This window comes from Cimex lectularius, unplaced genomic scaffold, assembly GCF_000648675.2.
Source record: "Cimex lectularius strain Harlan isolate CLEC.00 unplaced genomic scaffold, Clec_2.1 scaffold408, whole genome shotgun sequence".
In the NCBI taxonomy this organism is placed as follows: domain Eukaryota; kingdom Metazoa; phylum Arthropoda; class Insecta; order Hemiptera; family Cimicidae; genus Cimex; species Cimex lectularius.
Window position 1 is genome coordinate 290506 of NW_019393055.1, and position 23499 is coordinate 314004.

Consider the following 23499-nt stretch of genomic DNA (forward strand, 5'->3'; position numbering starts at 1 on the left):
CACTGCCTTCTGGTCTGACAGGTCTGTCGGACTAGTTTATAACTAACTATTTGCTCAATGTATATTATGTACAGATAGCAATAAATAAAATAAATATATAAAAAAAAATTCATGATCCAAAACTCTTTTCTGCTTAATTTCCCATTTCGGGATCATTATTTTATATTTCAATTGATTAATTGTTAAGTTCTACAATTCAGCGTATGTAACCGACTTATTTAATATCTCTTTGTAAGATTCTTGGGTCCGCTAATAAAACAATACTATCAACAATACATCCAATCTTTCTACCAGCAATGACTCCACCTTCCGCCATACATATTGTACACAAAAAGAAGTGGTGACAACTGACACCCCTGTTCACCACCATTCTTTAAATTCTTTTGTATGAACTTTTGTTTAGTCTAAAAAGTAAAAAAGGGAATTATACATAAACACACTAAGTATAAAACATGACATCAAAATCATTGTATATTTCTTATTAAGAAAAACATCAAATAAAGTTGAAATGATAAATATTTTTTCTAGTGTTAAGTCCTCTTTGAATTTGTAAAATGATATTTCATGTTTGTTTTTAAATTTTAATTTCTTATGAGTTTTTCTTTCCAATACATGTCCTATCTTCTGTAGTTTCAAAAGCAGATAAGTTTCACAATTGTTTTCAGTTTGTGCCTTGTGTGCCGTAAAGACAAAAACAGCACAGAAATATTGATTTATTAGTCACCATGTTTATTGAAATGAATCAAGCTTGAAAATGGGAGTTGGGATGTGGTAGGGCATTAAAGTCACTCCCACTTTTACAAAGATGGAGAAAGGTTGTTGGCCGGGTTTATGGGCCATCCCCACCTTTCCTATTTTGTAATAGAAAGTCACTGCTTAAGTGCTTATAAAACAGTTTATTACACTGGTGTTGGGTGATATGATTCAACAATTTGTGTTAGTTATTTGAACAAAAATACTTACCCCACTGCAACATGAAATTTCGTAGAGATGAGTTACATAAAGTACCTTTGGATTTCATTATTTCTTACTGTTTTATTTATTGTCTTCCAAAACTTTGAGTTCGATACCTTGCCGACTGGTACACTCTTGCACGCTTTAACATTCAATGAAACGTTAAATTTATGGAAGGATGATAAACTGTTGGACTTGAAGGGCTTCAACTACATAATCAATAACAGACTAATATGTGAAAATGATAAAACACATATTGTACAGATTGTCACTTCATTTGCAGCCAATGTTGAAACAAGAAGTGCACTAAGAAGAGCGTATCCACAAGAGGAACTGGAAAAATTGGGAATTGTCCGAGTGTTTTTGCTAGGTAAGTTAAAGCAATACCAGACTGATGTGTCGCAAATGGCTCTAATAAATGAAAATGATAGATATGGCGACTTGCTGCAAGGAAATTTTTATGAATCTTATAGAAATCTTACGTATAAACACATAATGGGACTGAAATGGGCTGTGATGTACTGCACTGCGAAAAAATACATAATTAAAATGGATGATGATATTCTGGTGAACATGTACGAACTAGTTAACATAATAAAAGACAATTTTCAAACTTCGACTGATCTCATGGGTTATTTACTCAAAGGGATGAGACCTATTAGGATAAAAGCGAACAAGTGGTACGTGACTAAAGAAGAATACTCAGGGGATCAGTACCCTTCGTTTTTATCGGGTTGGTTGTATGTTACAACTCCACAGTCGGCGATGGGTTTGGTATTCATGGCCCATCAAATTCCTTATTTTTGGATCGATGACTTATTCATTACTGGGATTATAGCGAATGAGCTTGAAAACAAGTTTGTCGACATTAGTAAATACTTCACAACACATCCGGAGCTGATTGAGTGTTGTATACGACATGGTGTTAAGTGTGAATTTGTCGTTGCGCCCACAGGTGGAGACAACATGTTACAAGTCAGATTTCAAGAACATTCTAAAAAATGCTACTACACAGACTGTCAGGAACTTCCTGAGGAGAAAAGGATAGAAAAAACGTGTGTCGCTAAAAGGAAGTATGGAATGCCTTTGCAAAAGGGTATTCCGTTTTACACAAAAGTACAAATTTAAACAGATGTTTAATATAAATATGTTATATATTTTTTAAATTAAATAAATATAGCTTATATGACATTTTTGGTTGTTCAGCAATTACCTACTATGCACATTGATTTACAAAACAAAAGATACTTTTTAGTGAGATAATATCATTTTAGAGTGATTTTATTTCTTCTAGGAACTTTCATTATTTTTCATAAGGATCGTGACTATCTTTAATAATCCAAATATCATCAATCACATCTCCATTCTGAAAATTAAAAAAAAACTAATGAAAGCACATATTGATTTACAATCTAATATATGACTATTTTATTGTAAGTATATATACACTCAAAGACAAAAAACCGAACTTTTATTTATTTGTTTGTTTTACATAATAACTAGATATATAGCTTAATAGTTGTTACTACTTGTTAAATAACTTATTTACCTTTATATAGTGTATTTTACACTCTTCAGATTACAAATAAATAAAATAAGTTCAATTTCATCCTTTCCAGAGCCAACTTGCCAAGTGAGTTAATTGTTTTCTTTGATAAAACATTAAATTTGAATAAAAAATTAATTATCAATTTTTTTTAAGCAGTTATAAGTCTAGAAGAACCCATGTGGGCAGTTGCTTTGCCCAACAACGAGCATAGTGTCTGTTAACTAACCCAAGATGCCATGCTCTACCATCCATGATGGTCTGCAGTGGTTTAGGGTCACTGGAAGTGTCAAAGTGGTGGATGTACGGATGAGGTAGTGATCAACTGTGATGTATGACGGCTAATTATGATCAATTATTGCTTCTACCACAGTACAGAACCATCATTTAACAGCTCCCTTGATAGGTAGGTAACTCCAAATAATCCGTAATGTATGGGCAAGCTCTAAAACAGTCACCAGAAGCCTTCATAAGAACAACCTGGTCTTTAGCATCAGGTTCTCTACTACTAGAGGTGGCATTAAGTAGAAAGGCGACTATTGGCAAATCAGCGTAATGTTTGGACACTTGAACAATGGGGGGATCTCTTCACAGATGATTGCTGATTTGGTTTGTGGAAATCAGATGACCGGGACCATGTGTGGAGAAGACATGGAAAATGTTATGTTTCTCATGTGCCATGAATGAGTCACAGCCTTTTCAAGACAGTCAGTTGTGGTATGGGTGGAATCAACTTCCATGCCTATATTGAACTGATTATCATCTTTGACACATTGAGGCACATTGAGCTCCCATTTGGTGAGGACTTGGTGGGGATAATGTTCAACTGCATGTAGTTCGAGTTGTCACCCATTTCTTTGAGGTAGGAAGGATAGCACACTGAATTGGCCAATCCATTCTCCTGACATGAATCCTATAGAACACTTATGGGACATGATAAAGAAATGGGTTACACATTGTTCACCATCGGTAACAAGCATTGAACAGCTTCAAACAGCTCTTGTTGAAGAATGGAATTAACCATCAAAATAAAATAATTTTAATTGAAAATAATGAATTTTTGATCTGTTTAATTGGTTTACATTAAAATAAGGATGTTGTAATCAATATAACAATAAAAATATAGTTTGAAATAAACAGCAAAATACGAGTGACTCCATTTTTCCCCGTCTTTGAGTGTATATTTTATAACAGCATTTTCTGACTGAAAGTTTTGACCATCTCAGATGTTCAACTGGTTTTTTACAAAATGTTTTGCAAAAAACCTATTATTTGATTTAATAAATTTGAAATTTGCAACTACAGCTTGTTAATAAAAATATGTGCGAAAGGGAGCCCTTACCTTATCCACAGAGATTTGTTGAATGTGCAAATGCGTTCTATTGTAAATTTTCAACCTTGTGAACCCATAGTCACTCGATCTAAATGCAGACCAGTGCATTGGGTTTTTAACAAACTTGTCGGTATTTTCCTGGCAACCCTGGAAATTAACCAATAAATAAATGAAAATTAAATGAGTATAATAAATGTAGTAATTACTGCAGATCCTGTGATGATGTGGACAGGGGCTTTAGGGTTTTTGTAAGGCTCTTTGTAACTGCCATTTTTCACCTCATGATTGTACACTGGCCAAAGGCGTTCATACGAATGTTCATGTGCCCATATCTCAACATCAACAGTATAGTTATAAAACATTTCTTCCAAGCCAAACCTATTTTAATAACATATTATTTTTAAAAAATTTAAAAACTCTTGCAGACAATTTTTTTACCAGTTAAGTATTGGGAAACCGGTACGGACCATTGAACTATGTTTTGTGCAATCATCATTATCATCATCAGAGCAATACATAGGACGGTGCCCGTATGTAATAATCCAAGGACGTTTTGCACGGTTTTCTGGTTTTGTCGCATTCTAAAATTTAATTCTTAAAAAACCTAAATACTACCTAAAATCAAGGAAGGTACCTTCAAATCCTCAAGAAGCCACAAATACTGTTTGATTGGGATTTTTATACCGTAATAAATAAAATAGTAAGCCTCAGTGTTTAAACTTATGAAATGGGCAGGACCGAGATCAAAGCTGTAAAACAGATTCTCATTTGGACCAGGCATGGAAAATCTTTCTCGATAATGGCTGAAATTGCTGGAATAAATTTTTTTATGTAAGAAACTTGCCAAATTAACTGCTAATCAATATATATTATTTCCATATTTATTATTGTAAATTTATTTTGAGTAAGTATAAGATTGTGAATACGATTTAATAAATTGTTTTCAGAAGTTTGGCCTTAATTAAGTTATAAGGAAAATATAAACAGATCTCCTTTCAGAATTTGCCAACATGATTCAGGCAGACACTACAAGAACAATTAAAATATGAAAAACATAGTAGTTACATTCTCACTGGACTCAGAATAAAAAGCTATAACTGTATGTTTTGATGGATAACAAAAACAACTGGGTTCTTATAGCTTCACATTTAATGCATTTTTTATGCCTTATGGGCTTACTTTTCAGAGTATCTGGAGTCTAGAAATGACTTAGACTTTGAATCATTACAATTTTAGTCTGGCAATCCAGGATGATTAGAGACAATCAAACTACAGACTAATATGTACACTGCTGCACATCTACCGAGCTGTGTTCCTAGAACTCAGGTCAAGATTTGTCAATATTCGTCTCGTCTAAACAGACAACTCTAGAACTATGAGGGCGTGGCTTATGCCTTCAGCGGTACTGCAGTGTGTACAGTGTATGATCTGACATGTGCTTGCAATGATTCAAGATATAGAATGCTCAGCCTATCTAGTCTGTACTGATTCCGTGAGCATAATTTTGGCTATTAATGACAAATTCTCAGCAGACCCTTTTGTCATGCTCTTGAGCTCAGAAAAACGGTGGTAGTCATCTGGACACCTGAACATGTCAGGCTGGAGGGAAATATACATGCAGACAGCCTTTAAGCTGGAATTTCTCGCTTTCCTGATTGAACTACCATGAAATATGTAATAAAAGAACATTGGCAACATCAATGGGTCAAATCATCTAAAAAGCACTTGCATGTCAAGAGCACGACTGAGCGATGGCCCTTCAATAGTCTGGAACGGAAGGAAAGGTTCATACCCATTTAAGGTATAGGACATATCATTTCAGGGTGAACCCCACATCAGGAGTGCCAGACCTTGACCCTTTATAGGGAGGAGTAGGTTATTGATACCACTTGGGCATGAGAATAGGTTATTGGGCTCCCTATTCCTATTTTTAAGGGAAATGGGGTTGTTTTCTAATCTTTAGTCTGTATTTATTGTATATAATTATTGTGTAGTTTGTATGTATATATGTGTGGTGAGTAGTGACCGTTAGTCGATAATTATTCAGAAATCATGAGATGCGGTCTAGTCTAGTGTGATGTAGGTTTCAGAAAAACATTTTCCTTATCGTGCCAACGTTTCGATCTTTATTGAGATCATCTTCGAGGTCAAAGTGTTTGTTTTCTGTGTAATTGTGCCATTCTTGTGTGTCGTGTTGAGAGTGCCTACAGAAAACAAACACTTTGACCTCGAAGATGATCTCAATGAAGATCGAAACGTTGGCACGATAAGGAAAATGTTTTTCTGAAACTTACATCACACCAGACCGCATCTCACGATTTCTGTATATACATAGTTGTTTGTTTGTGTGAATAAGTGAGTGAAACACACAGCATTGAGGGCTGATATGACTCTATTGTCGGTAGCACCATAAAGGAAAAAATTAAATTACTATGATTCTTCGTGATTTCCAGGGGCGACCATGTATGGTAGATATGCTGCTATTGGCTCAATCTGCTTCATAAATTCATCTCCTACTTGCCCATCATCCTACAAATTAATTTTGGTATCAATTATTTATACAATTTCTAAAGTAAAATATATTTCAATTATCCAATTTGTTGATGACATACAAATTTCATATCATAAGCAAAATCTCCAACATGAAGTAGAGCATCGTAAACATTATTGTGTGTGTCTTTTTGCAAATATGGAAGCGATCTTGCATTCACATTGCCCATATCTCCAAAAACAGCCAAATGTGGTGACCAATTTGTCGAATTGTCAACTGTAATGAACCAAAACTCATCTGACCAGCCCAAGTTGCTTCCGCAATAATACGCTGTAAAAAATCTGATTAGGCAATCTTCTAATCAACAAAAAATTCTTGAAAAATTACAATATTTGGTTTTCGGCATCAACCCAGGCAGGGTGACACGATGGATATACTGAGTATGTTTCATCGGCCCTCCATCAACAAATTTTCTAGAGTAGCCAACTGCACGGTTAGTAAAACCGCCAATGCCATACTGCACAACAGATTCTGGAGTGGCAGTAAATGTAGACCATGTTACAACAATGTCTTCTATATTGTCTGTTGGGCAAACAATTCTTTAAAACAGATCGAATAAAAGAAATGTTTAAGATTGTTTGTACTTCCGAATGAGATGTGAACTTGTTCAGGTTCGTAGTATAAAATAGGCTGATAATTGACAACTTTGCACAATATTTCTTCGAAGAAGGAAGCCAGGTAAAGTAACTTGAAAAATCTTTTCAATCCCATAGTTGAGGCCTGAAATTGAAAAAAAAAATATATATNATACAAATGAGTAATCCTGTAAACGTAAACAGAATATTTTATATAGATTTTTTTTAATGAAAACTTAAAATCCTGCATTATTTTCCGGACAACCCAATATATATATATATATATATTCACGTTCAACTATACAAATATAACTGTTTTATTTCAATCAATTTTAAATGACTCTAACCCCTTTTTACAATAAAATAAAACAATAAAGATAATTTTAAAAAGATAACTTTTTAAGAGACTGTTTTTAAATTTGAAAGCCAAGGTAAATATTTAACATTTTTTACACGACAATTATAAATAGCTTACCCAGAAAATTTAAAGAAATTCCTTCTTCTTTTATGTTTAAAATTGCGACACATGAACTGGAAATGTGATAATGCTATGGACACATTCTGATTTTGTTTTGCACGATAAGAGATATCCATATCAGTAATGCCAGTATTCTGCGTTTTAAAATAGATCTATCAAGAAAATAGTCATTCACGAGTCATCATGACGTCAAGATTAATAAATAAATATCTTTTTTTCTTTTTATTAATATTTAACCATCTTATTCTGCTTAAAAGTAAAAAAATGTACATGATATTATTTTACCTTAAAATCAAGTTAGAATTGTAACTATTGCTACATATTCCCTGACCATCCGCTACACATTCACCATCTTGCAGTGGTGGAATAAGCCTTTTTCTTCCAGGACTTTTTATTCTTTTGTAATCTTTATGAACTGCTCAACCTTTTTGACGTGACAACGTCTTATAAATCGGTAACACTAGGAGGCATTCGCAAAAAAGTATGACTCATTGTCCCGTTACGATCGGTGTCCTGTTACGCTCGAGCCGAGAGTAACCGATTAAAGCCGAGCGTGCTTAGAGGCATGACTGTTTCGTCGCTGTATTACGCTCTGGCTATCGTGCATGATATAAGCATGATCGGCTTTATTCTGTGCTGAGTGTTCCTTGTCAGGATACGTTGTCACTGTCCGAGCGCCTTGCGCCCAGACCCACGAGTTTTTTTCCTAACTTTTTCTTTTCAATATGCATTTCAGATCCAATACTTGTACCCTCTTTCAAGACTATCAGCCAAAAACATACATAACATAAAAAACAAACTAAATTCTATAACACTATGTTACAAATATAAAAAACCATTATATACAGATTTTTTAAATGCAAAATTAAATTGTACCTCGTGAGAGCATGGGACAACTTGACACTGGTTACTACTGTGATGTAAATGTACTGGTTGTTGCTTTTGTAGGATAAGTAAACAAATATTTTCTAATAACAAAAAAGTTCAAGAATAACGTGTCAAATCTCAGAAAGAAAAATTTTCCACACCAAAAATGCAATAAAAAATTATCTCTTGACCTCTGCCTGATTCTCAATAATAAGGGTGATATTTTTGTTTTTATTTATTTATTTTTCTTTTAAATAGACATATCGTACCAGGTTCTTCTATTTTATATTAAAAAAAATAATGAAAATATTTAGCAATGTTAAAATGGGAAATTTTTGAAAAATTTCAAATTCATTGCATGAATATTTGTGTTTAGACAAAGTATGCAAATTTTGCAAAACCACTGTTAATACCGCTTCCCTATATTTTACTATCTAAACTTAAATTGTGAAAGAAAATTGAGGGAAAATGTGAAAAGACACATGGTATTGAGTGGAATGGGGTGGAGAGTTTCGACTAATGAGAAATCTATAGGCATTCTCTTGCAATCAGTTCCTTTAAAATCTGGATCCAGTAGAGTACATAGAAGCCATAAAATGAGTATGGTATGGTACGGTATGATAAAAAGGATACTAGGCACTGCAGCCTTCTGGTTTATTGTACCTTCCTAGTTCCTTAGTTCAGTGCAATAGACTCTATCCTTCTCCTTAGAAGTATCAGGTCATTGAGAGTCGCTGCTACAAGTTCATTCCCTAAGTTTTTTCGTATGTTATGTTGACTGTCCGTTGAGCTGTTGCTTTGTTTTCAAAGATGATATGAGTGGCTGTTTCCTCCTCCTCATTACATAATCTGCAAATGGGATCATCGCTGTATATACCCATGTTTTGTAGATGTTTTCTCAGATGCCAGTGACCGGTTAGCAGTCCAACCACTCCTCTGAGTGTGGCCCTCTCCAATTGCAGCAATGCTTTTGCCAGTCTTGGTGAAGGTTGTTTCATCATAAGTTTAGTATGTCTAGCACCACTAGAGTTTATCCACTTCTCCTTTTGTTTTGTTTGGATCCATTCTGCGATGGAGGATTCTATATTTGTTTTGGTTATCCCAAGTATAGTTTTGGGGCCTATGTATTGTCTTGCAGATCCTCCTCTGGCCAGACTGTATGCTTTATCATTACCCAAAATTCCCCTGTTCCCTGGCACCCAAGATATCATCAGGTTGTTGTGTTTTCCAGGGTTTGGAGATTTTGGATGCATTCACTGGCTAATGTGATTCTTTTACATGCTAATGCTTTAATAGCTGCTTGGCTATCTGATCTTATGAGGATTTTTTTGTCAGTGTAACATCTTTTAAGATTTTTCAAGGCACAAGCATTGATGGCATGTATTTCCGCTTGAAAGACCGAAGTGTACTTCCCTAATGAGTTTGATTGCTCATGTTTTGGGCTTATACAGAAAACGCCTGATCCGGTTCCTTCGTTTGTTTTGGAGCCATCTGTATACCATATCATTGCATCTGATGCTCTCCTGTGTTCTTTCTCTTCTTTATAGTCCATTGAGACTTTGTAGGAAGTGCCCTCTGACTTGTCTCGACAACAGTAGGAGGTACTTCACTCAAAGTCACATTTCTTAGGTAACAAAAATGCAAAAGCAAAATAGTCAAACATGTGTAAATAAAAAATAAATAACAAATATTTATTACAAGTATATACTTACAAAAATACTACAAATTTTCAGAGTCATATTATCCAGCCAATTGTTCATCTCACTTTTGTCTTTATTATCAACAAGTCAACAACAATTTTGATTCAAGTTTGAATGACTTTGATTAAATACTAAACACTATTACTAAATATAATATTTTTTATTTTTTAAAATTTAAGTTTTACATCTGTTTTAGTGTTTAATAGTACATATAATATTAGTAATTTACAATATTTAGTCTTTTAAATATTTAATTACAAATAAATACTTCTATATTGTGAACATAGTAGTTTTAAAATAAATTACAATATTAATAATAATTGCTATGTTGCTAACTATATGATTACCAAAATACCACTTATAGTGATAATAACAAGAGAAGTAATTAGACGTTTTGTAAATGATGGTTCAGATTTAATTAATTCTGTGAGTAGAACCATAATTTTAAAAAAGTGAATCAATATACTCACCTCACTTTTATTATTTCTATTAATTTGCTAGTTGAAGTAATTAAAAGTAAAATATTAATAACAATAATTAATAATAATAATACTAGTTGATACAAAATTTAATGGAATAAAGTAAGACAAAATTGCACTGACTAATGTATTTTTATTGTTATATTAATTACAACATACTTATTTTAATGTAAATCGAATTAAACGACATTAGAAATTCACGAATTTTAGTGAAAATTATTTAATTATGATGGCTTGAAAGAAAATTCTCTAAAACACTGGAAAATCATTTAGTGATAGATTAAAATTTAAGTAACTATTTATATATATATGGATTTTTATCCTTATATTAATTACATCATACTTATTTTAATGTAAACCAAATTAAATGAGATTAGAATTTGATGAGATTTATTGACAATTATTTAATTAGAATGGTTTGAAAGAAACTTAAAAAACACTTGAAAATCATTTAGTGATATAATAAATGGTTTGTTAAATTTTACTCTATCACTAAATGATTAATCGTTGTTTTAGTGAATTTTCTTCCAAACCATCATAATTAAATAATTTTTATTAAAACTCTTGAATTTTTGATCTCATTTGTAAAAATAGTGGTTTAAAGTTAAAACAAAATCCTTTCATAATATTTAAAATTCTCCCGAGGCAGACTGGATATGAATTCTTACGGCCTACATAATAATACATACAATGTCGACTCAACATATTTACCAATAATTTAATTACACTAATTTAGATTTGTTGTCTATTTATTTATGTAGGTTGGAATGTAAATAAATATTGAATGCATTGACGAGGGAACAAAAAGATTAGTACGTACTAATTGTTCAGGCCGTGCTCATAGGTTGTCAGGCACGGCGGGGAGTTGTCAGGTTTCCTTTTACCGTGCACGTTTCGTCTACACGATGTCGACAGTAAAGGTTAGCCCGAATATTTTTCACTTATCTTTTGTTTTTTTCAAATATTTAGTTTGTTTTAAATGTCTGTTAATCATTTTAAGCATTGTTTGTTTTTGATAGTTGATTGTTTTTATAAAAAATTGTCTTTGTAGAGATCGTCTGTGACGTTGAAAGACGTTGACCAACATAAGTTTGTCAAGGAGTTCGCCAAGTTTCTTAAAAAGTGAGTTTTTGATGTTTTTATAGAATATATATTTTTTTAAATGTTTTTGACCTGTTATGTTTTGTGCCTTTTTAGTAGGTTTTTATAAAATTGTTTGGGTAAGTTTGAAGGGCACTCGGCGTGAGAAGCATTTTTTCTTTTAGCCTAAAAGCTGACAAAAATGACCAGAAAAAAGTTCAACTTTTGACCGAAATCGCACCTAAGTACACAATTTCGCAGATAATTTTAAAACATAATTTTTTTCATGAGTTCTTCAAAGTTGGACTTGATTCTGTCATATTCTCTTTTTAAATATTATGCTATATATATTTTTTTTGACGCTTTAATTTACATTCTTTATTAATTTTGTCGATAGATCTGGCAAGTTGAAAGTTCCCGAATGGGTCGATCTTGTCAAAAATGGCAAACATAAGGAACTTGCTCCTTACGACCGTGACTGGTATTACGTGAGATGCTCGGCCCTCCTTCGCCATATTTACATCCGTTCACCAGTGGGAGTTGGCGCTGTCACGAAAATCTTCGGCGGTATGTTTAAATCATTTGTATGAAATGATATATGTTCATTCAATTGCTGATTTTTTTTTCAGGCCGTAAGCGTAATGGTGTTTGCCCTTCTCATTACTGCAGAAGTTCCGGCAGTGTGGCCAGGAAAGCTCTTCAGTCCCTTGAAGATTTGAAACTCATCGAGAGAGTTGGCGATGAAGGTAGGAAGATAACTTCCCACGGTCGTAGAGATGTCGATAGAATCGCTGCCCAAGTCAAGCGAAAGAAGAAGGAGAAGATGCTCGACCTTGGCCTCACTGCAGCAGGAAGTGGCACTGTTGTATTGCCCACTGTGGCTTCAGCTTGAATATTTTTACTTTAAATAAAAATTCCAAAAAAACTTATTTGTCTTTATTTTTTAAATAATATTTTTCCTTTTTTTTGTATTAATTACTATATTTTTATTCCCTGTAACAATAAGCATAATTAAAAAACTTTTAATGTTCTCTAAATCAATAATCAAAGTAGTTTTGTGAAGTCTTATTAAGAATTTGAAAGTTATTAACCACTTGGATCATGCACGTTTGTGAGGTTTAAAGAGCAATAAATTGGTCATCGGTGTTTGCAACAGTTTAGTCGTTGACACAGCGCTTAACACTTAAGATAAAGTTACCGGGTTCCAGTTCTGCATTCGAACCTGACATACTTACAAATGGGCTTTTGGGGACACTGGCACCCTGAGGGTTTATATGACACCTCTGCTGTTGCGAACCCTCGTTAAAAAAACTACTAAACTAAAGAAAATAAATTATATTTTTAGGAGTTAATAAATATAACAAAATTTTCCTTAGAATATTATTAAAAAAAACAAATATAAACATACAGTAATCATAATTAAAATACATCAGTTTTGCAGTAAATTTTGAAAGGTTAATTTATATTTAGAATTGTTATGCACAAAAAGCAATAATCTGAATTAAATAGAAAAGGTTAATCTGTTATCATCTGTTAATTCAAATGTTAAAAAATCAATTTTTCAATGTATGTAAAAAAAGCAGGATTTGTGTATTACGTGAAAACAGGAGGGAAAAATTATATTACTTATTTTCAAGTTCATTGAATTTGTACACAAAGTGATTGAGATCATAGTTTCAAAAAGTATGCTGCCAGAGATTGTAATCGACTGCTATCGCTGCTTCATCTTCTTGCTTAGGTGTTTTTTAAATGTTGTGAGCCGGTTCAATTTGACCTCTTTGCTTGGTGAAATCGGGCGGTCTATCCCGCCATTGTGGTTCGTGTAGTTGTAACTCATGCCGTTGTGCGATGATAGGTTTTTGCCAGACTCTTTGACGGTGAGCGTAACGTTGTCTTCGCTACCACTGTTCCCAGTCTGAGATTCGCTTTCGCTGTTAAATTCGCCTAAAATTTTGAATTTGTTTTGATCAAATGACAGTTTTGGTTTTTCTAATTATTATTAATCGCGGCAGTTCAATATAGTGTATTGTTACATTAAAGTTTGATGTAATATCATGTATTAAAAAATGCATGGTATTAATATAAAATCAATTTGTTGTTAGTTTTCTTGAAATTTAATGTATGACCAACATTATATTAATCAAAAAAATAATTTTCTTTCCCGAATGAATCTGCATTACAAATAACGGAATACTGATAGAGTACTAATAAACTTTCAAGCAGTCTAAGGATTTTTTTTCAGCTTTTATTTGTTGCAATTAAACAGCAATTTTCTAAAACTTATAACTTAGCTTCTGATATTAAATTCTTCTGTAGACGGATTTTTATGATTGTAGATAACATTGAAATATTAAACATTAAATTATTACATATCAAATTATCAACTACAAAAAGCTTTTTTTTTCCTGGTTTTTTAATCTTTGTTTTAATAGAGAGTAGAACTTACTAGTTTTTCTTCTACATTTGTCATAGTAAGCAAATAGATTTTTAAAAATATTTTCTAGAGCTTTTCTTTCATATATAGCGTTTTAGAACTGAATTATCCATTAAATTGCATGTTCTACACATATCATAGACAAACAACAAAAATTACTAAAATATAGTATGTAAATGCAAAAATAATTATAACTCTAATGGATTTATATCTAATGAGGAAAATAAAATTTTATATTTACCCCAGAATAATAATAATTTTGTTTAGGCATAAAGAAATTAAATTCTTCCTTCAAGTTCTGTTTGTTTCTTAAAAATCATTCTAGAACTTGTAATTGTTCTTTTTCTTTGTAAGTATTTGTGGACAATGTAACTTTTCAAATTTAAAAATAAGCAGTAGTATGTGTAGATGTGAATAAATGTGCTTCATTGAATTTTATTCTAATAAATAATAATAATAAAAGTAATTTCTACCTCATCTGAAATTACTGCAATTTTCTCTGTTAATTATATTATTAATGTTAAATTTTAAGTCAGTGCAAATTTGTCATGTAATAATGTTTAATAATTTTTTGTTCATTGTTGTTGAGTTGGGCAAGGAAGAAAAACGATCAGTTAACATTACAGCTTAAGAGCTCAGTATTGAGTATCAAGCATGTGCATAATTTTTTTTTATTTAATGATAATTTTTTTCTAATAATTAATAATATCGATTCAACAAAATTATAATATTGTAATGCATTTATAATTATTTATTATCAATAATAATGTAACTTTCACATTGTTTGTTACATTATTTTTTTTTTAAACACTTCTGCATGAACATTGTAAAAATTTCGACTAGTGGCTTATTAAATTTTATTTTATGTTAAGTTAGAAATAGGAAAATTTTTGTTTTTCAGAATTAAATCTTTGTTTCTTGTAAAAATTGAGCCTTACTGTTGGTTTATATTGTTATGCTCATGCTATCCATACAAAATTTTTTAAGGATGAATTTTAGATGAAAGTATTAAAAGTCTTTTTTAGTTGAGATGAAAAAAAGTTAATGGCACAAGCAGGATTCGAACCCATGATCTTCGGCTAGATAGATAGATGAGGTTGAGATAGGAAGTTGATGTCCGAGTGGATCGAGGTCACGATAGCTCAAGTGGTAGAGCAGCGGCGTATCTAGCTTAAGATCGTGGGTTTGAATCCCGCTCGTGCCATTAACTTTTTTTCATCTCAACTAAAAACCTTAATTATTTGTAATGATTTAATTGGTCAAGCGGACCACAAAATTAGTGAATTTAAAGTATAAAAAGTCTTTATTACATGGTGATTAAGAAAATTTTAACTGTTTTATATTGTTATGCTCATGCTATCCATACAAAATTCTTTTAGGATGAATTTTAGATAAAAGTATAAAAAGTCTTTATTACATGGTGATCAAGAAAATGTTAACTGTTTTTCTAAGAACAATACTTATTGCAAAAATAGCAATTTTCTATATTTAATAGTTTTCCCTTATACAGTAGATATTAAAAAATTTCTTGTTAGCAAAATAACTTATAATTTGAAAAAAATTCTTTGGAGAATTTTTATATTTTTCTCTTATCATACTGATCACTTTGCTACTTTTCAATATAACTAACTGTGAAAATGCATGCTAACATGATAAAACATCATCTACACAAAACAATGACTAAAGTTTAACTTTATTCCGTAATTTTACTTTTTTGTATCCTTTGCTTTAAACAACCAATAGAATAAATTGTTGTGCTTATATTCTTCTCTCATTGTAAGTAAACGAAAAAACAAAAAAATAACACTGAATACATCTGATCTGAATGCATGCTTTGGAATGGTTTAAGGTATACAAATAAGCCAACTCAGTGATACAGTAAAAACTGCAGGAGGTGAATTCTACGAAGCAAAATCAAAATAGTAAAAAAATGTGGAAAATAAAAATATAAAAATAAAATATGCTTATAAAATAAATATTTATTACAAAATATAAGAACACATTTACAAAAATACTACAAATATCCAAAGAGCCATCTATTTATTGTTCATCTCACCTTTGTCTTGATTATCAACAAGTCCACTTACAGCCTGAAACATAAAAAATATTAATTTAATAAATTTCTAAACTTAGAATGATTCAAACTTTATATTATAAATAGAATAACTTTATATTATATGGTCTCTGCATGTTTTGAAGTTAGACTATCAATGGCAGAATATTGAGTACCCTGTCGACCCTTAATTAGGTTAGTTGTTATGTGTAAACGGTCGATGGAGGAATATCGAGTACTCACATCACCCTAATTGAATGAATGGTATGTAAATAGGAGTGAATGTATTTATGAATAAATGCGAGTACAAATAGAAATGATGAATGGTGGAGTGAGTGGTGTCCAATCCTTTTGAAAAAGATAGTTCCTACTCACAGTACTGGTGCTGAATTGACCTAGCTGTTGATAGCACCAGAAGCCCAACCGCGGTGGCAGGACGAATAAGACTGAGCTATGCCCCCAGACTGCCAACACCAGGGAGGGTATTCTGGAATTGCCCGGGGACTACAAGAAGCCAACAGACTCAACTGGGCACCTGTTTGTATGTATGTACATGTGTGGATTTCGTTTTATATAAATCCAAATCCAAAAACCAAGACTACCACTACTGATCATTTTTGGTCAACTTATCCTTGTTGGTTTGATGTCAGACATGTTTCATTTTGCCATATTCAGTGTTGTGTCACTGAAGATAGGCAGGCCAAAAATGATCAGTAACGACAAAATGATAGCTTCACCACCCTATAAACAACATGGAAAAGATTCATAGTTTAATGATTAGATAATTAGTAAAATATTTAAGTTTAGATACCTACGATGAAATCGAATGAGTTGTCAAAAAAACAATAATCTACATAGAGGTCACTGACATTATTCCAATTGTTATGCATTTGTAGCCAACAAATAAGTGTTTTAATGTACATTAAAAAATGCTTACAGCCATTGAGGTAATTGAGGATTTTGAAAAGAGCCTTTCGGCTTCTTTGAACTTGAGATTTTTCTTATCCGACTTGCTGTTCTGTATCTTGTTGCTAGCCAGGTATCTGTCCCAGCCCCTGATTATATTCCCATAGAGCTGAGTGTCTTCGAGGTAGCTACCTTCGAATGCATAGATCTGCCTTTCCAAGTTGGCGAGGGTTTCCTGTTAAAAAGGAAAAAAACAATTTACTGTAGGGAATAAGCGGGCAGATTTGCCTAAGGTCTTTTGCCCGACTTACGGCTATTTCGGCCTTTCTTTTAACAAGCTCGGCTAGCTCCTGCCTAGTGTCAATGGTCGGCCCCTGTCCAGACATGGTGCAGATTAAAAGTCAAAAACGTTTTTTCATGCTCAACGTCTTTCTGCTTGAAGTCTAACAATAAAATTGTTTTTGTCGTAACAGTCAGTTGTCAGGTTACACTAGCTTTCGGTGTAGACTGTAGAGGTCGTTCTACTGTTCAAGCGAGTAGCGTAGTACGTATTGCCTGCCAATTACTCTAACTCGCAATAGCCTAGTAGGTAACAATTACAAACTTTAAATTATTAAATATAAATATTAAACAAGCCAACTATTTTAATATTACGTTTGCTTAACATTCTTAACATAATCTTACTTAGCTTAATTTTTTGTTTCGCCAACATTGCAATTTATATAACTTCTACAAAATTTACATACTTCCTACTATTATTAATTTTTAATAATTAAATAAATTTATAACAAATAATATACATAATTATTCCAATTAATTATTCTTTTTATCTAAGGTTTTTGATTGAGAGGAAAAATTAGTGTCACGTGCGGGATTCGAACCCACGACCTTTGGCTTATACGCCGCTGCTCTAACCACTAGAGCTATCATGACTTCCATACCCCCGTACACTATCCCCTCATCTCAACGTACAACCGTTCAAATTTTTGTTCTTTTTACCACATTTTCAAATACTTTTTTAAATTTTGGGTTCGAAAACCGCTCTAAGCAAATATGGAATAATACATAATGATATTGGGGATAATTTTTACATTTATTTGTATAAAGTTAACTATTACTTCATTGTATATGTAAATAACTTATTCAGCCACTACAAAACAGTCTTTAGATCTGGTTGTTTGACAGCATTACTGAAGAGAAACAAAAGACATCCGTCCTAACATTTTCAAATTGTATTTATTGTCATTATAGTCTCTTGATAAGCAAGCTTTCCCAAAAATTTAATGTCAGCTGTACCTATTGTTAATTTTGTTATTTCATGTTTGAGTCGTCTCTCACAAATTGTCAATTTCAACTTCAAAAGATGTGACGTTAGTTTCATTAATTCTGGAGTTTTACAGGTGTCCACCTTAGGCCCTCTTCTATTTTCAATGAATGAGAAACAGCTCTTAATTGCACAATGTTCCGAGTGTATGTAATTTATTATTGTAAAAGTAGAGACTTCAAAAAATATCCAATACTTGAGGTAGTTTAATTTTTTTAAAAATATTATAGAAAGCAATATATTGAGTGGAGTACTATCGCTGTGGGTCTAGCGTATATAGCTCGCAGAAGCATGATTCACATGTAGTTCAATAGTAGGTACGTTTCTCCATTAGAACTATAATAAATAGAAACAGACAAAGGTAGACTTTATGAGGAATTTTTTTTACAATTCGCTTAATACTGTACTTGCTAAGTATTATGTACGTTTGCATAAGTGCTAAAGTGATTAAATAAAAATATTACGCATAAACGAAATTTCGAGTGAATCTAACCCATACTATTTAATATTCCTGAAAGTAATTGATGGGAAGTTAGTGTCCGAGTGGATCGAGGTCACAATAGCTCGAGTGGTAGAGCAGCGGCGTATCTAGCCGAAGATCGTGGGTTCGAATCCCGCTCGTGTCATTGACTTTTTTATCTCAACTAAAAACCTTAATTAATTGTAATATATTAATTGGTCAAGCGGACCACGAAATTAGTGAATTTAATGATTTAAAATGAAGTATACTTCACTAAAGCTCTCCGTGGCCATTTCATTTGTCGTCGAGAATCCAATCCGATTACACGACATTTGAAAAATGGCAAAAAGGAGGGAAAATTCAAAAGGTGGGGTTGAGATGGGAAGTTAGTGGATCGAGGTCACGATAGCTCAAGTGGTAGAGCAGCGGCATATCTAGCCGAAGATCGTGGGTTCAAATCCCGCTCGTGCCATTGACTTTTTTATCTCAACTAAAAACCGTAATTAATTGTACTATGGGTTAGACTGAATGAAGTCTGGTGTGGAATGTCATTTATTAGAGTGAATAATAGGGCTCCTTTTTCAATTACCTCGAGGAATATCGAGTAATCCTGGGCAAAATAAATGAAGTCTGTTGTGGAATGTAACTCATTAGCGTGAATAATAGGGCTCCTTTTCTATTGCCTCAAGGAATATCGAGTAATCTGTAGAATGAAAGATGTCTGGGTCGTATGTAATTTATTAGCGTAAATTATGGGACTCCTTTTTCAATTACCTCAAGGAATGTCGAATACTCTGGGGCAGTGTTAATGAAGTCTGGTGGTAAATGTAATATATTAGCGCGAATGGTGAAGCTCCTTTACCCTGAGGAATATCGGGTAATCTGGGGCAGTAGGAATACTAACCTGCTTTTAAGTGCATACCTTGTGCACAGTTTGTGCGCTTATCATATCATTTATAATAACCGCAAAGCCTGATGGACGTGAACATAACTTGGCTGCAGAATCAGAAAAATGAATTTGGAGGAATCAAACTCTCGAAGAAAACGAAGAGATCAGCAAAAAAAGAAGAGGGATGACCTGCGCTAAAACTACACACAACATATATTAAAATATGTATTAGTTAATGTGATTTAAAAATTGTTTTTATATGATTTAATAAAATTAATTTATTTTTTAAAGAAAACTACACAACTTTAGTCTATTAGTACGTCATTGCTTGCTCTTGCTTATTGCGTATTGCAGAACGTATTCAAGTAACCTGACAACGTTGTAGACCGTTCGATTTGAAACAAACAAACACAAGATTTAAAATTTATTAAATAATTTTTTAGTTTATGATTTAATTTACTCTTTGATTGTTCGTTTTATTTATTTTCATCTGGTGGTCAGTTTATCTTTGACCATGAATACTCAAGTTCCAGAAGAAATGACTCCTTCCAGAGTTTCTGTGGTAATTTCAATTTTAATTTCTTTGGATTGGAAACATTTTAAAAATAAGTATCTATGTATTGAATATAGAACTGGAATAACGTTGTTTTGTTTTAATTTTACAATGGCTCAATGACGTAAATGTCATTACTTGCATGTTTTTAATTACTTTTGTAGCTTGATAACAAATTTTAAACACAAAAAGCAGATTTTTGTTTGTTTTTCTCTTCTAAGAAGACTGACAAGTTTTCAGTAAGATTCACCCCTAATTGTATTTTTCAGTGGGATGCTAATGAGCTGGACAAAGGGATTTACGATGTATTGAAAGCACAAGTTCAAACTGTCATAAGCTATTTACCTGTAAGATTGCTTTTGTCCTCTGAAATGATTGATTATAAAAAAACTCATTTTCGAACCTTTTCAGGCAGGATTAATAACAAGATTTGAGCCTGAAATAAATGCTATTATAAAAAGCGCCTTGTGGATGGTATGATTGAAGAAATCAATAAAGAAAATTCATTTTATTTGACAGTTTCTTTTTTGACAGCTCTCTGTGGAAAAGACATTTGCTACTTTTGGTCAGCGTATGCTACATTTGAAATATGATAAACATACTCCTATTGGAAGGCTCCGCCTTTTGGGAATACTGAAAATTGGCTCTGCTTATATTAAAGACAGATTGTCTTCAATTTTGAACTGGCTAAACTGTTCTGATGTCGGTTCAACTGTAAGGGTTTACATTAAATTTTATTGTAAATATTGCATTAGTTTTTTTATATTTACATTTAAGTGTTGTCTAATCATCAAGAGGATAGAGATGGCTCTTAACATTCTCAACATTATATCGTTCGTTTTTTTCTTAAGAGGAGGAGGACCTATGACATTTTTAGAGAGGCTCTTAAGATTAAATCCAGTGTCGACTTTGAGGCCTTCAGACAGAAGTGTCGGTTATTCATTTATGATTAGAGAGCTTCTTTGGCACGGCTTGATTGTAAGATGAAACATACCTTGTGAATTTTTATAAAAGACATGGCCTTTTATTTTTATGTTGCTTATTTTATTGTAAAACTAATTATGGGTTACAAACGTAATTTTTCTCGCAGAATCGGCTGATGCTGTTAGAATTTTAATAAGTTTGTATGTTAAGCTCAAGTTAAAAAAAATGTAATGCCCTGTTTTTTCACATATTTTCAATGTACTTGCCATTGCAGAAAAACAATACCAAAAACTAATGCAACTGGTTAAACAAAGGAGAAAATTGCAATTTTAATCTATTAAAACATGAAGATTTAAATCAACACAAATTAAATGTTTATATTTTATTCAATTAAATTTACAATTTTTTCCTTTTTTAACCACTTACAGGATAAATTTAAATTATTTAGTTCTGGAAGAAAACTCCCATAACTGCACAAGAATTGATAAATTTTCAAGTTTTTGGTTTAATTTTTAAAAAATAATTTTAAATATAAATTTTAATTAATTTATAAATTAGTACAATTATTTTCACACATTTTGAAAGGCCTTTCCATTATAAAAAATATATCAGAAACTTAAAAATTTATTGATTTGTTGTGGAGATCAGAAGTTTTCCTTCAGAACTCAATAATTTCAATTTAATCAGAAACTGGTTAAAAAAAGAGAACATTGTAAATCTAATTGAATAAAGTATAAAAATGGAAATCAATACAAATTAAATTTTTATATTTTATTCAATTAAATTTTCAATTGTCTCCTGTTTAACCACATGGTTTAACTGGTTTCTGGTATCATTTTTTAGAGTGGAAAGGACTTAAAAAATCCTTGTAAAAAGGGCATTAATTAAAAAAAAAGTTGATCACCAGGTCTACTTAATGTGCAAAGTTATTGAAATTCTAATAGCACCAGCAGATTCTATATAAAACATTAGCCTTGGAATCATATTTAGCTTTACAATAAAGTAGTTTAAAAATAAAAGGCCTTGTCTTTTATAAAAACTCACAAGGAATATTGATTGATATTAGAGAGTTTAATGATTTTAAAATGAGTTTATTTTTTAGGAATTGCTTATGCTTGTGTTGCCATTTTTGAACTATCATTCCATGAAGCGAATTATTAGAAAAATAATGGGAGGGGCAAAGCCTAAAAAGCTTCAGAGTCATCAATACATCTTGACAAAAGACACAAGATGTCCTGTTTGCGAACTATTCCCCATCCTTCCTTATGTTATAGGTTGTCCTCATATTTTCTGTTATTATTGCCTTGGTGTAAGTTTATTCATATATATGTAATTTTTTAAATGTAATGTATATTTCATTTGTTGAGGGTTTAGGCACATAGGCTGGCAGATCCAGACTTTGAATGCCCGACTTGTGGGTTTGTAGCACCACCTTCGACATTGATGACTGAAGTTAAACCAGCAGCATATGATGTTATGTAAATAATGTAAATAATATTATATTGTTTCTTACTAGATTGATAATGTAGCATCAATCATAATCATAATCAACCATTGACCTATGTAGTAAATAACATTGTCCAAATTTGTTTTTTATCTTGGGACACAAAATATACATTTAAAAGCATCTTAAACGATGAAATGAAATGGATATTGCATAAGTAATAAAAATTTGTGAAAAATAAAATGATTTGAACCTGGGACCTTTACAGAGATGAGCCCATGTGTCTTAACCATTGCAGGCAACAATGTCCCTCAAATAGGTTTTTGTTATAATCAATTTAATATGTGGTGATATTGTGATAAATATGAAATATATGGAATTGTTTATAATGACTTTTCATTAATTTAAATCTGTATGTTTACACAGCAACATAAGTTTAAATAATAAATAGCTTATACATTAAGAATTTTGGATCCAAACTCGTGTGAGCTACAATTTGAAATATAATTATGCATAATTGATATTTTTTTAGGAAATCAAATATAATTTAGTTTTTAGCGTAACTATATTAATCTATAAATTCAATCATAAATGAATCTAATGTTTTGTTTCAGCAAAATTGATAACCGAAGCATAAGTTATAACAATTTTCTAGTGACTAATAGATAATATCACATTTCTGAAAAATATCTTACTTGAATCAGATGGATTTGTTACTTTTTCCAATTAGACAACTGTTATGTCTCGTACAGACTGACTAAGGCAAACTTGGATATATATTGACAAACAAAAGATTAGACATTATTGGCTTTAGGCCGATGCTGAGCGCTCACATAAAACAAGACACACATTGCTCAAAACATGCAGCGACTCGACTTAGTACAATGATCATCTAGTAAAGAGGAACACAACACCGCCCTCCCCATAGTTTTATGTATATATATAAGAT

General features: G+C 32.0%; 5 protein-coding genes across 7 annotated transcripts; 3 read left to right on the forward strand and 2 right to left on the reverse strand.

Annotated features, from left to right (window-relative positions):
- The first annotated feature begins 604 nt into the window (after nt 1-604).
- LOC106671051 (beta-1,3-galactosyltransferase 5) lies at nt 605-2083 on the forward strand. The gene has a single exon (XM_014401818.2). It carries the CDS (start codon nt 991-993, stop codon nt 2080-2082), a length of 1092 nt encoding a protein of 363 aa, XP_014257304.1. The 5' UTR covers nt 605-990; the 3' UTR covers nt 2083.
- Nucleotides 2084-2161: 78 nt separating this feature from the next.
- LOC106671050 (acid phosphatase type 7-like) lies at nt 2162-8156 on the reverse strand. Of its 2 annotated transcripts, XM_014401814.2 has the most exons (11): nt 7723-8156; nt 7435-7571; nt 6969-7104; nt 6712-6906; nt 6446-6654; nt 6265-6362; nt 4468-4645; nt 4272-4414; nt 4040-4211; nt 3843-3980; nt 2162-2320 (listed from the first exon to the last, which is right to left on the reverse strand). In XM_014401814.2, the coding sequence occupies exons 3-11, from the start codon at nt 7093-7095 to the stop codon at nt 2258-2260; spliced, it is 1323 nt and encodes a 440-aa protein (XP_014257300.1). In that variant the 5' UTR covers nt 7096-7104; nt 7435-7571; nt 7723-8156; the 3' UTR covers nt 2162-2257. The 2 variants fall into 2 exon arrangements, with proteins under 2 accessions (XP_014257300.1, XP_014257303.1); XM_014401817.2 differs by lacking the exon at nt 7435-7571 and having other exon boundaries at nt 6712-6923; nt 7723-8137.
- A 3078-nt stretch (nt 8157-11234) lies between these two features.
- On the forward strand, nt 11235-12492 carry LOC106671054 (40S ribosomal protein S19-like). The gene is made up of 4 exons (XM_014401822.2): nt 11235-11403; nt 11535-11605; nt 11961-12130; nt 12193-12492. Exons 1-4 carry the CDS (start codon nt 11389-11391, stop codon nt 12453-12455), a joined length of 519 nt encoding a protein of 172 aa, XP_014257308.1. The 5' UTR covers nt 11235-11388; the 3' UTR covers nt 12456-12492.
- A 596-nt stretch (nt 12493-13088) lies between these two features.
- On the reverse strand, nt 13089-17471 carry LOC106671053 (chromatin modification-related protein MEAF6). Its single transcript, XM_014401821.2, has 4 exons — nt 17268-17471; nt 16988-17191; nt 16054-16087; nt 13089-13507 (listed from the first exon to the last, which is right to left on the reverse strand). Exons 1-4 carry the CDS (start codon nt 17340-17342, stop codon nt 13275-13277), a joined length of 546 nt encoding a protein of 181 aa, XP_014257307.1. The 5' UTR covers nt 17343-17471; the 3' UTR covers nt 13089-13274.
- A 2539-nt stretch (nt 17472-20010) lies between these two features.
- LOC106671052 (peroxisome biogenesis factor 2) lies at nt 20011-22939 on the forward strand. Of its 2 annotated transcripts, none has more exons than XM_014401819.2 (7): nt 20011-20191; nt 20452-20529; nt 20594-20656; nt 20717-20896; nt 20960-21160; nt 22209-22415; nt 22481-22939. In XM_014401819.2, exons 1-7 carry the CDS (start codon nt 20144-20146, stop codon nt 22586-22588), a joined length of 885 nt encoding a protein of 294 aa, XP_014257305.1. In that variant the 5' UTR covers nt 20011-20143; the 3' UTR covers nt 22589-22939. The 2 variants fall into 2 exon arrangements, with proteins under 2 accessions (XP_014257305.1, XP_014257306.1); XM_014401820.2 differs by having other exon boundaries at nt 20016-20191; nt 20978-21160.
- The last annotated feature ends 560 nt before the right edge of the window (nt 22940-23499 follow it).

Excerpts from the sequence above, each read along its gene's own strand:
- LOC106671051 (XM_014401818.2), top strand. The coding sequence starts at position 991 with ATGAGTTACATAAAGTACCTTTGGATTTCATTATTTCTTACTGTTTTA.
- LOC106671050 (XM_014401814.2), bottom strand. The coding sequence starts at position 7,095 with ATGGGATTGAAAAGATTTTTCAAGTTACTTTACCTGGCTTCCTTCTTC. Across the intron at positions 4,646-6,264 it reads GGAAATCACGAAGAATCATA|CAATTTCAGCCATTATCGAG; the intron begins GTAATTTAATTT and ends AATTTATTCCAG. Across the intron at positions 2,321-3,842 it reads AACAAATCTCTGTGGATAAG|AATGGAGATGTGATTGATGA; the intron begins GTAAGGGCTCCC and ends TTTAATTTTCAG.
- LOC106671054 (XM_014401822.2), top strand. Across the intron at positions 11,606-11,960 it reads TTCGCCAAGTTTCTTAAAAA|ATCTGGCAAGTTGAAAGTTC; the intron begins GTGAGTTTTTGA and ends TTTTGTCGATAG. Across the intron at positions 12,131-12,192 it reads TGTCACGAAAATCTTCGGCG|GCCGTAAGCGTAATGGTGTT; the intron begins GTATGTTTAAAT and ends TTTTTTTTTCAG.
- LOC106671053 (XM_014401821.2), bottom strand. The coding sequence starts at position 17,342 with ATGTCTGGACAGGGGCCGACCATTGACACTAGGCAGGAGCTAGCCGAG. Across the intron at positions 16,088-16,987 it reads CCTCAATTACCTCAATGGCT|GCTGTAAGTGGACTTGTTGA; the intron begins GTAAGCATTTTT and ends TTTATGTTTCAG. Across the intron at positions 13,508-16,053 it reads TGTTGATAATCAAGACAAAG|GCGAATTTAACAGCGAAAGC; the intron begins GTGAGATGAACA and ends TCAAAATTTTAG.
- LOC106671052 (XM_014401819.2), top strand. The coding sequence starts at position 20,144 with ATGAATACTCAAGTTCCAGAAGAAATGACTCCTTCCAGAGTTTCTGTG. Across the intron at positions 20,530-20,593 it reads CTGTCATAAGCTATTTACCT|GCAGGATTAATAACAAGATT; the intron begins GTAAGATTGCTT and ends GAACCTTTTCAG. Across the intron at positions 20,897-20,959 it reads GTTCTGATGTCGGTTCAACT|TGTTGTCTAATCATCAAGAG; the intron begins GTAAGGGTTTAC and ends TTTACATTTAAG.